The following is a 13989-nucleotide window of genomic DNA, read 5'->3' as shown; positions in this document are numbered from 1 at the left end:
ACTGAGTCCCGTCTGTGCTCTGACTGGGATTGCCCCTGCGCTCTGGAGTACTGGGCACATGCTCCAGCCAGCTGAGCTGCCTGGGCAGGGGAGTTTTCTATATGTGACTGAGTCCCGTCTGTGCCCTGACTGGGATTGCACCTGCGCTCTGGAGTTCTGGGCACATGCTCCAGCCAGCTGAGCTGCCTGGGCAGAGGAGCTTTCTATATGTGACTGAGTCTCGTCTGTGCCCTGACTGGGATTGCACCTGCGCTCTGGAGTACTGGGCACATGCTCCAGCCGGCTGAGCTGCCTGGGCAGAGGAGCTTTCTATAGCTTTTCCTTAATTTGTGCTGTCTAGGACTTTCAGTATAAAGTTGAATAGGGGTGATGAGAGCAGACATCTTTGCCTTGTTCTTGATACTAGGAAGAAAGTCATAGAAACAAAATAGTTAATTCAGTCTTTAGCATTAAGCATGATACTATCTGTGTATTTTGTAGTTGGCTCTTCATCAGGTTGAAATTTCCTTCTACTTCTATCCCTGATTTGCTCAATCTTTCTAAAAATCATGAATATCTTAGGGAGTTGAAGATGGAGAGAGTAAATTCATGTAACAGATTTTTTTCTCTTTTTTTTCTGTCAGATTTAAAAGAAGATACATCCAGGAAAAATTTATTTAATTATGCAGAAAGTAAGAAGAAGTCAATAAAAATGTGGTTTAGTCCTCGAAGTAAGAAGGTCAGATACGTTGTGAATAAGGTTTCGGTGCAAACTCGGCCTCGCCAGGTGACTGATGAGAGGGGGCGACAGCCCTCAGCCTTTGAGTACGTTTCTGCGAGTCCCCTGGACACTCCCGCCAGGCCTAAGAGGGCCTTGACAAGAGCCGGGGGGAAACAGAAAAGGAAAACTTCAACTAAAATCAGCCAAGAAGGGAATTTAGAGGCAGCCAAAAAAGATGGTGACCGTGACTCCAAAGAGGAGTTTAAGGAGAAGTTGGTCCCTTCCTGTGCCCAGCCCCCTGTCATTGCTCGGCCTCAGAGAAGTGGGGAGGTAGACTTACTAGCAAGTGGCTCGGTAGCAGAAGATGAGTGTTGTGGAAGCTTCAGCGAAGTCTTTCTGCCGTTAGCTGAGCACATAGAGTCTCCCGAAGTTGAGAAGAGGGATGAAGCAGCTTCTGAGGAGAGTCTCTGGGAAGATTCTCCCAGGTCTGAGAAGCCTGTGCCCTTAGGTCATAAGGGAAAGCGTGGGGGTGGCGGGAGACTTCCCAGCCCCGTCTCTAAGAGACGCAGAAGCCGCGGTTCCAGTGCCAGTGGACATGCTATTAAGCAATCAGCACTCTCGGAAAACATCCCGATGCCCAGCTCTTCCTCGCCACCTCCATTGAGGAGGACAAACATATTAGGTGAATCCACTAGCCCGTCACCAGATACACCGCCTCCTACAATGGCTTGTAGCAGTTACAGGCGAATGCTGTCCAGCCCCTCTGCTATGAAGCTGTCGCCCAGTAACGTGACGACTATGAAGAGAAATCATAAGGGAGAGACTTTGCTCCATATTGCTTCAATTAAGGTACGTAGCTTACTTTAAAATGTAATTTCAGAATGAGACCAGCTATATATAAAACGTTTCTTTGGAGATTGTGAGAAGGGAGAAAAGATTACCAGGGTAATGAATGTAGCACAGATGTGATACTCTTGAAGACTGAACTAGAAAAGGAAAACACAGGGGCAGAATGCCCACTTCAGTTGAAGTGGTGGCCCTGGGGCCTGAGGAACATGATCTTGCAGAAGAAAATCAAAGTTTCAAATTTTAGCTTCTACTTTGGCAAGTGCTATTGTTTTTGCCTATTCCATAATGGTTTTGCTCAGTTTTCACCATTTTGTTTACCCATTCTTCTCATGCTTTATGGATGTAGATAACTGCCAAGTTACTGCTGGCAACATGCCTCCCCTAGTGGAGGAGCCTGGGCAGAGTGAGAGGTGTGAGCTCCTGAAAGGCAGGCTCCCCTAGGGCGCACTGCCAGACTTTGGGAGGTTGAGAGATGCTATCTGTACATTTCTCCAATTACCAGGAAATTCGACGGAGAAAGGGCTCCTGTGGTTACTAGCCTGCTCATTGAAGTTCATTCTCTGTATTTATGCCTCGGCATCTGGGGTGTGGCAGTTTTGTGTTTTGGAACCTGGCTGGTTCACACAGCATGAGGTGGTTCGGCTTTGAAACTGACACAGGTACTGCACATAAAGAGGAGCGAGCAGTTAGCACAATAGCTTTATAGGCTTTGCTCTTTGATTTTCTGCAAGTGTTATGAAAATATGACATGGGAGAGCTTAGTACTAAATTAAGGTAGAGCTACAATCTTCCAGTAAATTCTTTGGGATATCCTTGGGTCTTTTTTATGAATAGAGAACTTTGGGAGGTCTGGAAGGAACCCTTTCTGAGGTCAGTGACACAATCTCTGGCAAGAACATGGAGGTGAGGAGTCCCGTGGGCAAAGTACAAAAATGAGTTTCCAATAATGATGAACACAGAATATATCTGATGCGAGTTGAAGCAGGGGAGAACCTGCAACATGACTACATGCTCGGAATTACATAGCCTTTGAACAACTTGGATTTTCAGAGTTAGCTCTTAGTACATTTTAGTTTGACTTTTGAAAAGCATGATTTTAAAAATCAGACTATATTTCTTTGTCTTTGTTTTATATATATATGTATATAATATATAAACATATGTGCAAAATATACACATAAGCTATTATAAATCCTAACATAATGTTAATGCTTCATAGACTTAAGTAGCTAGCATAATAATTACTTTTTGTTCATTTTTCTGAATACTACATAAGAATTTGACTGACTTAGTGTCTGTCTTGCTCTCTGTGAATTTTATTTATTATTTATTTTTTATTTAGTGAGAGGAGTGAAGGTATAGAGACAGACTCCCACTTGTGCCCTGACTGGGATCCACCTGGCAAGCCCACTAGCAGGCTGTGCTTTGCCCATGTGGGGCCACTTCTCTGTTGGTGGGCAACTGAGCTCTTCTTAGCACTTGAAGTGGAGGCTATGGAGCCATCTTCAGCACCCAGGGCCTACTCGCTCCAGTGGAGCCATGGCTACAGGAGGGGAAGAGAGAGAGAGAGAGAGAGAGAAAAGTGAGAGAGGGAGGAGTGGAGAAGCAGATGGTCGCTTCTCCTGTGTGCCCTGACCGGGAATCAAACCTGGGACATCCTCACGCTGGGCTAACGCTCTACCACTGAGCCAACCGGCCAGGGCCTCTGGGAATTTTTTTTAGACCACCAGGTAAGCATCAACTTACATTGTTAGAGAATTTTTTTTTTATTTAGAAAATTAAATTGAACAGGGTGACATTGATCAACAAGAGTACATAGATTTAAGATAAACATCTCTACAGAGAATTTTCCTTTTAACCATAAGAATTACATATTTATGTTTATTAATGAGTATATCTAAGACCTAGAGTTTAGGCCATGGTTTGGCAAACTCTTTCTTAAAAGGGCAATTGGAGTAAATATTTTCAGTTTTGCAGAGAAATAGTCTTTATAACAACTAGTCAACTCTGCCATGTAGTAGAAAAGCAGCCATAGACAATGTGTAAACCAGTAAAACTTTACATCCAAAGTCAAGTGTCTGGCCAACCGGACCTTGCCTACTTTTGGCCTAGGCCATGGAAATAAGCCATAGTAGAATATTCAATAGGAAAAGAATGCTGGCATGATACTGCCTTGTGAATTTTCTCCATTGAACATTATTTCATACAAGCTTTGTCAGATTGTCAGTTTACTGAGAGTCTTGCCAGCTTTAGAGTTACCCATTTTGATTCTTTTGAACTTATCAAATATTGTTATTGTCAGTAGTTGGCAGATTCTGATATGATGTCATTTTTTTTTAAATCACTATTTCACAGTTATTTTGTTTGCACTTGTATTCACTTAGCTTTCTGTTCATTATATGACTCCTCATTTAAATTTGTGGTTATTTGGTGTATATTCCTCATTTAGTTGTAATTTTAAAATAAGAGTAATAACTTCATTTAACCTCACTTCCATTTCTGTCCCAGCCACCCTATTGCTGGTAAACCCACCCTGCTAACCACCTTTCTTATTGTGTATCTTTTGTGAATTTCTTTATGCAAATATAAGCAAATGCTCCCCATATTAGTACACAACTTTTTGTACATTTTTATAGTAGCATAAATTTTCATTGGTTTCCTTATCTATTTCCCTACTGATGGATGCCTGTTTTTCTCTTTTCCTTTTTTAAAAAGTACAGCACTAAGCAATCTTCGTTTCATATATGAACAGGTATATCTTTAGGATAACTTCCTAGAAGTGGGACTTCCGAATTAATGTAAACCATTTGTTATCATTTATCTTGGCAATAGAAGGATCTTTGGAAATATCCAGCTGTTTAAATATGCAGATTGACCAAATGTAGCTAGCTCATCAGATACTGCTTGGACCATTAATTCTCACATCCTTTTATTCTCAGGGTTGTGGGCGTTCAGGCCAGCCAGCTACTTTTTGGGTATATTTAGCACCATTTTATGAAAACTGCACAGGATTATTCTTGAGTACCTTAATTGTCCTTTTATTTTGTTACATTATAGAATTTTAAGGAGAATATTCATTAATGTGATGTCTGGGATGTTGTGGACATTCTCATTTTAACCAGAACAAAAGTTGAGATCCATTAGGCTCTTTAGTCCCCATGTTTCTATTTGAATATGTATGTTACCTGTGGTTAAAATGCCGCTGAGAACATTATGTTATACAGTGAGAGATGGTATGAGAAAGCCCTTGCCTAAGTAGAAACTAAAATAAACAGTCATATTGTTTCTTCTTCTGATTTAATGAAAAAAAATACTTTACACTTGACATTTCTCTAGACATAGAGAACATTTTGATTTGTTACTTTATTTCACCTTCGCTGGAGAATTTGTAGGTGTTGGGAAAAACCTCCCCAAAGTTCTCTACTACAGATTCTTAAAACGATAATGATAACTCATATATCATGCCACAGCAGTGAACGTATTGTGAAGTACAAGAATAGCTTGAAGTTGGCATGTCATATGATGTATTTGTTATGCAGACATAATAGATAATATTTTGAAGGCAATTTACAAGGCAGGATGTGCTTCACATAACAAAGGTGATAAGGATCTCCTGGGTAGAGTGAAAATCCCTAGTGAGGAGTCTCCTTCCCGGGGATACAGTGTGTGATACAGTGTGTAAAGTCACAGCATATATGTCCTTCATACTAGCTTCTTGAGAAAGTAGGGAAGGACTCAGAAGCAAACTGGCATATGTGATATTGTCAAGATTTTAATTTCTAGAACACCTCTAGGAGTCCGTACCCATTTTCCCCTCTCTGGCACTCGCCACCTTTGGGCTACCAGTAGTTTATGTCATTATTGGGTTGTCAGGATCAGCTGTGAAGTTACTTTACTCAGTAGACTCAGGCTCAGAAGCCAGAGGAATGTTTGATATATTTTAGAGCTCCATTCCAGAGGACTAAAAAAAATTTTAATGACTTCTGGTTGCTAAAAGAAGTTTCAGATACTTAGTTTGTATATGAGGAAAGCATAACCATTTTGGGTAACTAATTATAGCACTTAATAGTAATGTCCTGTACTATTTTTATAAAGATGTTTATTAACGGTATTTTGGAAGCACTAACCTTCAGAATAAGGAAATGTTTTGTTTGTGTATGTGTGTATTTTGGGGAAGTTAATTTATCATGAATATGTGAAGGAGAGTCTTTACTTTTAATGAAAGTTTAGCAAAAATTCATTGTGGCATGCATGCTTCCTTATGTTGAGCCTTTAAGGTATTACTTCAAAATATCAAATCCATTTAAAATTTCTTATAAGCCTTGGTAAATACTTTCTTCAGGTGATGGTTTAAAAAAAAAACACAACTCAGTTATTTTTTTAAGTTGTGAGGAGCCTAAAAATGAGTGCTTATTACTCAGAAAATATTTTATTACAGAAGAAAGGAATTTAAAGAAACCAGAAGCAGAAGTTAATTTAATCCTGGAAACTTCATATTGGTTTGAGCTTACCCAGTTACTGTGAATCCTATCTAATTATCATAATTTTATTTATGTGCGTGACATTGCATTTACCTAAAGGAGAAGGATGAAAATATGACAGACTTTTAAGTACAAGGGAAGAGAAAGCAGGTTAGGTTCTAAAAACAAGCTGCTTGCAAATCAGCTATACAGTTCGGGGAAGTCTAGGGCTCAGTGTTAACAGAAGACATCTTTGATAGTACGAGAGGGGGTGTGAAAGGAAAAGATCACTGTCTCGTAGCCTGACAGCAGATTCTGCTTTTAGTCTCCAAATTGTCACTCTGTTCCCGTGTGGCTCTTTCATTCCGTGGTCTTTATATTATTCTTTGGGCTCCTTTAGGTGAATATGGTTTTATGACCACCATGTAGATTTTGATTGAGGACATTTTTGATAAGATTTTTCTGTCTACTTGTATTTACTTTTATGTTAAAGTTTGGGAATGCATGTGCTTCTGGCAGTTCATCTGTCCCAAGTTATTTTAAAAAATTCATATTTGTACCTTGACAGGTTTTCCTGAATTCATTTGGAACTACTTGAATATAGAGCAGAATTTGCTAAAAAATATGTAGGCTTGCATCAGAGATACAGTCTGCACCCCTTAGGACCAATGGGAAGATGCTTTGTATGCGAACTAGAGCATTTGATTTGAAACATACTATGCTTATTTTTTAAGTGTATTGATTATTTAAGGGCATTTTGTTAATTTAGGAACATAAAAAATTATATATTGCATGTGGATTTGTTTTTTAGGAAACTAAGTAAGCTACCATCTTAAGATATGCTGTATTTCAGTGGTCCCCAACCCCTGGGCCGTGGACCAGTACCGGTCCGTGGGCCATTTGGTACTGGTCCGCAGAGAAAGAATAAATAACGTAACATTATTTCCGTTTTATTTATATTTAAGTCTGAATGATGTTTTATTTTTAAAAAATGACCAGATTTCCTCTGTTACATCCGTTTAAGACTCACTCTTGACACTTGTCTTGTAAGTTTGACAATTATCTTTAAAAATACCACAGGTTTTACACCGGTCGTATAATTTTATTTTGTGCATTTATCCATCCCACCCTAAAGGCTGGTCCATGAAAATATTTTCTGACATTAAACCGGTCCATGCCCCAAAAAAGGTTGGGGACCACTGCTGTATTTGAAGGGTGGCCCAGAACAATCAGATAAAAGCAAGTGTTACTGTATTGAGGGATTAAGGGTCCTAGCGGCTCGTATGTCATCACCTGTAGAGGAGAAGAGCTCCCGTCAGAAGGGAGCAGTGCTGGGAGTGGGGCAGGGCGGTGTTCTCCCTGAACAAGTGCTGCACAAAACATTGTCGGTCCTAGCGGCTGTATGTCACCACCTGTAGAGGATAAGAACTGTCAGAAGGGAGCAGTGCTGGGAGTGGGGCAGGGCGGTGTTCTCCCTGAAGAAGTGCTCCACAAAATGTGGTCAGAGGTAACCTTTGTCAAATGTAATTTTTAAAAATTTATTTCTCAGGGAAAGTTGTTACATTTTTTTTGAGAAAATAAGCCTTCTGCCTAGAAAAAATATTTTTTAGCAAATAAGGTGAGTACGAACTAAATTAATGTACTAAGGATAGGCAACAACCTGTAAGACAACAGTTTTTGGCTGTTTTAACATTAGTTTTACTGAGTAGTCTTCTTGGCTTTAATTTTGTTTTAAACAATACTCAGAAACCATTTTCATGTAGCTTAAAGAGGATGTTTTTTCACAAATGAAATGACTTTAAAAACTTTATTATGATTGGATGAACTGTGGCTATTTGGTATTTTGAAATGAATTTCTATTTGAGTTGCTTATAGCAGATTTTGCACTGTGTATTCAAAGATGGACCATAATATGTTCTATGACTGGGTACCTCAGAATAATTTATATATACAACACTTATTCTTTATCAGCTCATGAGCAGTAGGCATAAGGGAAGAGATTTGTATTATTTTAAAGAAGCAGAGTCTTTTAAAAAAATCTCAGTATCTTGTTTTTTTCCTTGATGATTTTTAATTTCATTTTGTTCTTACACTAGGGTGACCTATCTTCTGTTGAATACCTCTTACAGAATGGAAGCGACCCGAATGTTAAAGACCATGCTGGGTGGACACCACTGGTAGTTTCTGTTTGTTTTTTATTCCCATTCGGTTTATGTTTTATAGATATTACAGTTTATAGTTATGTTGTTGTATATATATATATATATCATTCTCTGCCATGTATGTACTCTTTTAAATTTGTATTTTCACCAAGTAAGAAAATAAATCCTTTTTCATCTAGCTCTTCAGTTGTGATAGGCATGGATCAAGCCACCTTTTGACTGGCCACCTTTAGGATTAGGAAACCAGTTACTCCATATTGCTGCACTGGCAAGTATGTGGCAAGGTGATTGCTGCCGCCAACATCAGGCTCCATTCTGCAACCTGAATGTAACTGAAAACGGAGTGGAGCACAGAGGTCAGAGGTCAGAGGAATAGGGTGGGTTAGGAATGTATCAGAAGACAGTGATTCTTACTGAGGAGCTCTCTCAAGCCTCACTTACAGATCTTATCAAATTCAGATACAGAGAGGCAGTAAAACTTTGCTTCGTTAATAATTCTTAAAAGTCTCTGCTTTTTATTATTAATATGCAGTGTAAAGAATAGTCTGGGAGGAGAATGGCATAAATACATGAGAACAAATGCTATATGGGCTAATTGTACTGGTGTAGTGAGCGTGTGACTTGAACACAGCCATAGACGTGTGAGCAGATGAGGTGGGTACTCTTATCCTGCAACGTGGGGATTCACAAGACCTGCGAGCTTCTCATTAAGTCAGGTGCAGAAAAGGTTTAAAGTGGTATATAATGACTTCTTTTTGCCAAATTTAAACTGGGAGGGTTTAGTTTGGATTATAGACTTCGTAGTTTGGACTCTATGGGCTGGCTAACCTTTTCAAAGAAAGGTTGATTTATTTTTTTTAAAGCCACAAAGGCATATTGTCGTAAAAGTTGGCGAGTGCCTTCGAGAACCTGGTCCCTAACTTGGATTTTTTTTCTCCTAGAAATAAATCTGTAGGCATTTCATACGTATCACCTATTATGAATTGAATAGCACAATATACCAGAGATCTATTAAGATTGCAACAGATTGGCATTGTTAGTTTATTAGACATCGGAAAGATTTGCACATAATGACCTTTGAACACCCTGTTGTTACCAGTTATGTCATTCATTCAGTAAGCTCTTTTTAAGGACCTACTCTATGTAATTTCTGTTACCGACACCAGCTGTACAGTAATCTGGAGCTTCAGCAATAAGAGAGGCTTGTCTTATAAGTACTCTTTTTAGAATAGTTCACTTTAGTGGGTGGTTATACATATGTGTTGGTGTGCCACTTAGTTTATGGCTAAGCACCTGATTTAATGAATCCTATTTAGCCTGGAAATTTTAGATTTTACGCATGATTTGGTTAAATACTTTCTAAGATTTTGTTTTGTTTTGTGGAATAATTTAGGAGTTATAATTGGTTTAAAGCTACATTTTTTTTTCTAAAAAAAAAAAAGCACTTGACCTAAGTCTGAAATAAAAGCATCTATTTCCATGAATTGCATAGATCTTACTCGCCATGTATCTTATCACAGAGGTCTTTAATAGTGGCTTTTATTCTATCAACAACTTATGATCTGTGGTGAGTATTTAGACAAGAACCAATTTACTGACTGCGATTCAGTTTTTTCCCTAAAGTGTGGTTTTATTATGATATTATCCATTGCTCTTCTCTTTTTTTTTTTTTTTTGTATTTTTCTGAAGCTGGAAACGGGGAGAGACAGTCAGACAGACTCCTGCATGCGCCCGACCGGGATCCACCCGGCATGCCCACCAGGGGGCGACGCTCTGCTCACCAGGGGGCGACGCTCTGCCCACCAGGGGGTGATGCTCTGCCCCTCCGGGGCATCGCTCTGCAGCGACCAGAGCCACTCTAGCGCCTGGGGCAGAGGCCAAGGAGCCATCCCTAGCGCCCGGGCCATCTTTGCTCCAATGGAGCCTTGGCTGCGGGAGGGGAAGAGAGAGACAGAGAGGAAGGAGAGGGGGAGGGGTGGAGAAGCAAATGGGCGCTTCTCCTGTGTGCCCTGGCCAGGAATCGAACCCGGGTCCCCCGCACGCCAGGCCGACGCTCTACCACTGAGCCAGCCGGCCAGGGCCTCCGTTGCTCTTCACTCATCTCACTCCTTTTCTTCTTTTAAAACTAGCATGAAGCTTGCAGTCACGGGCACCTGAAGGTAGTGGAACTGTTATTGCAGCACAAGGCACTGGTGAACACCACTGGGTATCAGAACGACTCACCACTGCACGATGCAGCCAAGAACGGGCACGTGGATGTAGTCAAGCTGTTACTGTCCTACGGGGCTTCCAGGAATGCCGTGTAAGTAGCTCCGTGTGGAAACCTTTCATTGACTTGTCTTCCTAAATCAAGGTCTTGATGAAGCAGAGACTTGGTTATCCATTTGATGGTTCTCTTTTTCACAACGGAAGTTAGGTGTGACCATTAAATTCTGGATTTAACATCAGCACTCAGCCCCATTTCCTTTCTGATTCTTATTTGAGGGAGATGTTCTCTCTTAATTCAAAAATAGTTGTTCAGTTTATTTTGGAAGCTTTGACTTTCTGTACAAATTCAGTTAGTTTTTATATTCTTTTGGTTAATAATACTTATAAGAAAAGAATTAGAAAAAAATAATTAGAAGCATAGAAATAACTTTTTTATGCTTCCCAATACTTTGAAATTGCTTTAAATATTCCAACTCTTTCCTGCTTTTTCTGCATACTTAGTATAACAACTTACATAGTTAAAATATTTAAAAATTTAAATATTAGGGTCAGCCAGATTATTTCTTAGATTTTTCACAATATTCAAATGAAGCTCTGAGTTAGTTGTTTTGCAGTGTCAGGGTGGAGGTGCGTTAGCGAGTGCTGGCTGCTGCTTTTTATATTGTAATTGTAGAGTTTGTTAATAAGCAAATGCTGTATGTGGATTTTATTTTATTTATTTTTTGTTAAAGATTTTACTTATTGATTTTACAGAGAGAGGAGGGGGGCGGGAATGAGAATTATCAACTCATAGTTGCTTCACTTTAGTTGTTCATTGGTTGCTTGTCATATGCACCTTGACCAGGCAAACCCAGGGTTTTGAACTGGCGACCTCAGTGTTCCAGGTTGATGCTCTATCCACTGCGCCACCACAGGTCAGGCTGTATGTGGATATTATATCTTTAATCTATAACTTGGTTCATGTCTTTCTATATATTGTTTTATTTTCAGTTAATGAGGCAGTTGAAATGAAAATGCAAGATTGTCTCTATGTCCCACTGTTTTTATAGGTTTGGAGGGGACACAGAAAAGGTGCTTACTCTGGTTACAGAGGCAAATAAGAATTACAAAATGCAGAGCATCTAGGTTGTAATTTTTATAGGAAACCATATAACACAAATTAATAATATAGGAATGATCTAATCCTTGGTGCTGTTAGTTTTAGTAGCATTTTAATTTAATAGCCTTTTCCATCGTATGTGATAAGATAATTGGGGCAAACTTAAGGGATATTTTATTCTTTTGCTTTATACACAGAGGACACACACACACATTACATTAGGTTTCTGTGTGTACCTAGCAGATATGCCCCTCCTGTGGGTGTAGCACAAACCACTTGATAAAGCAAATGGTTGCTGGATCAGATGAAATAGAATAGTTTCTATCCTTGGGTTCTCAAATCAGCCATGATGGCTTTAATGAATGGACACTGACCAGGGGGTTAGGGATTCCAGCTTTTATTTGTGACTCCTTATTGACTGACTTTATAGTCTCACGCAGGTTAATATCTGGCCTTTGTGTCCTCACCTATAAAACATGAGAGATCCCTGTTACTTTTCTATTTCTTCAGAGTATAGTGAGAATTAATGAGCCAAAACACAGATCCTGCCTTGTGGCTCATACATCGTGAGTTTTTACTACTGAAGCTTATTACTATGCAAGGTGTGGACATGAGACAGTGAGTGAATCTGCCTACACAGGTGCCTTCTCAGGTAGATGTGTTGTTTTAAATAGGTCCTCCTGGTGAGGTGGCAGATGTAGGTGTACCCAAAGCCCAGCACTGACCCCGGACTGTTTCCAGTGAGGGACATGCCCTGTGGCTCTGCGGCACACTCAGTAGCCACTGGTCTGTTACTATGAATATTCAAATGTGGTCATTGCTTTTGTGGAACTAACTTTTAACATGTATTTTATTTTAATTAATTTAAATAGCCTTGTGTGCCAAGTGGCCACTGTGTTGGACAGCTCGTTGGTACCGTTAGTATACTGGGGAAGGAGGCTTTATTTGATATAAGAGGTTGGAGACGATGTCAGGTGGAGTCAGGGCAGATGCAGGGTGTGATTTAATCCAGGGTTAATGGTGTGGTAGCTGTTTCTCAGTATTGTTATTCCATCTTTTTCAGACTTAGTATTTTCTGTGTTTTGTGCTTTCTGTTTTATAGTAGTGGTTGTTCACCTGATTGGCTCCATCATTTCCTGGTCTCTTTCTTTACAGGTTAATTTTCATTTTGCAGCCCAAGAGCTTTCAAAAACTACAAGTCTGGCCAAATTATATACATATTTGTTTAAAACACTTGACTGTCACGTCTTAATGTATTTTAAAATTTTGATTGATTGATTGATTGATTTTAGAGAAAGAGGAAAGGAGAGAAACGTTGATTTATTGCTCTGTTTATTTATGCATTCATTGCACGTTGGCATATCAGAATGTCGCTCTAACCAGCTGAGCTACCCGGCCGGGTCAATGTTTTTAAACTAAAAGCCAAACTTCAGGACATGGTTCTAAGTCTCTAACGGTCTAACACTACTTCCCTTCACAGCCTTCGCTTTCCCCAGTTCCTCCTGTCTCCTTTTCCTTCACACATTTTTTGTTTTTGTTTTTGCAGTGGCCTTTTAAAAGTTTATTTCCTTAAAATGTGCTAGACAGTTTTGCCTTCTAGCCTTTAAATAGGCTTTCTCTTTGGAATACTCATTTTTGGTGGCCGATTTCTCATTTGGGGGGGGCTTTATCTTAGGTATCATTTCCTTTTGGCTGTCCCCCTGATTCCCTTGGCTGTATGCGGTGTTTCCTCTCAGGCATAGGACTTACGTGGAGGCGCTGTTGCTCTTAATATCTTCTCATTGGGTTGTACGGTCTCTGTGCCAGGGATCGTGCCAGTCTCCCAGGCCCTGCCAAGCGTCGGACATAGTCTGTACCCCACGTATTTGTAGAGTGAATTAGTAGGTGTGTGAATGCATGAAAAGACAGATGAGATGAAATAGGAATATGTCTCTTTCTGCTCCCAATTTCACTGTCAATGTGAAGTTATGTCTAAAACCAGGTTTCCATAAGCAGCGCCTTTATGAAGGTGGTAGAACTGGCTCCTGGCAGATGTTAGAGTAAGTGATGTGTGTTCACTGGCATTTGCCCAGTTGGGCATCCGTAATGTATTACCTTTGGTGAGATCATGGCTACTCAAAGTAATTCCTATAGCTGTGGCACTTTTAGGTCTTCTACCATTGTCCTAATAATTGTTTTTCTCGAGTTAACTGCTGACAGGTGAGAGTAGATGAAGTTCATTCCCGTGCTTTCCTCTTTTCCTCTCTTTCTAAGGGGGAGCTTGGGCAGTGAGAGGCGTGGGGAGTCCATGGGGTTCTAATTACTCTTCTTTTTTTCCCTGAAGTTTTTATTCCTTTTAAGCCAATAATATCTCAGGATCTGGAGTCTGATGTGGCAAGCTTGTTTTCTTTTCTTTTTTCTCTGCTCATTATATCTCTTACTCTTGGTGGAACTCTTCTCAATAACCAGGACTAGACTCTTGGCATGCTTCTTTTATTCTCATTATTCATCTTATTGACTGTAAACCTACTG

At 39.9% G+C, this 13989-nt stretch overlaps 1 protein-coding gene across 1 annotated transcript in view; it reads left to right on the top strand.

Annotated features, from left to right (window-relative positions):
* Window positions 1–13989, top strand: part of BARD1 (BRCA1 associated RING domain 1) — a 78400-nt gene that overhangs the window by 26270 nt on the left and 38141 nt on the right. The window contains exons 4-6 of the mRNA XM_066345860.1: window positions 624–1549; window positions 8106–8186; window positions 10301–10473. Coding sequence (XP_066201957.1) covers window positions 624–1549; window positions 8106–8186; window positions 10301–10473 — 1180 coding nt within the window. The remainder of the gene's footprint in view (window positions 1–623; window positions 1550–8105; window positions 8187–10300; window positions 10474–13989) is intronic.

The sequence above is a fragment of the Saccopteryx leptura genome, chromosome 7, assembly GCF_036850995.1.
Source record: "Saccopteryx leptura isolate mSacLep1 chromosome 7, mSacLep1_pri_phased_curated, whole genome shotgun sequence".
NCBI classification, from domain to species: domain Eukaryota; kingdom Metazoa; phylum Chordata; class Mammalia; order Chiroptera; family Emballonuridae; genus Saccopteryx; species Saccopteryx leptura.
The sequence above is the reverse complement of the archived record's forward strand: the minus strand, read 5'-3'. Positions and strand labels throughout refer to the sequence as shown.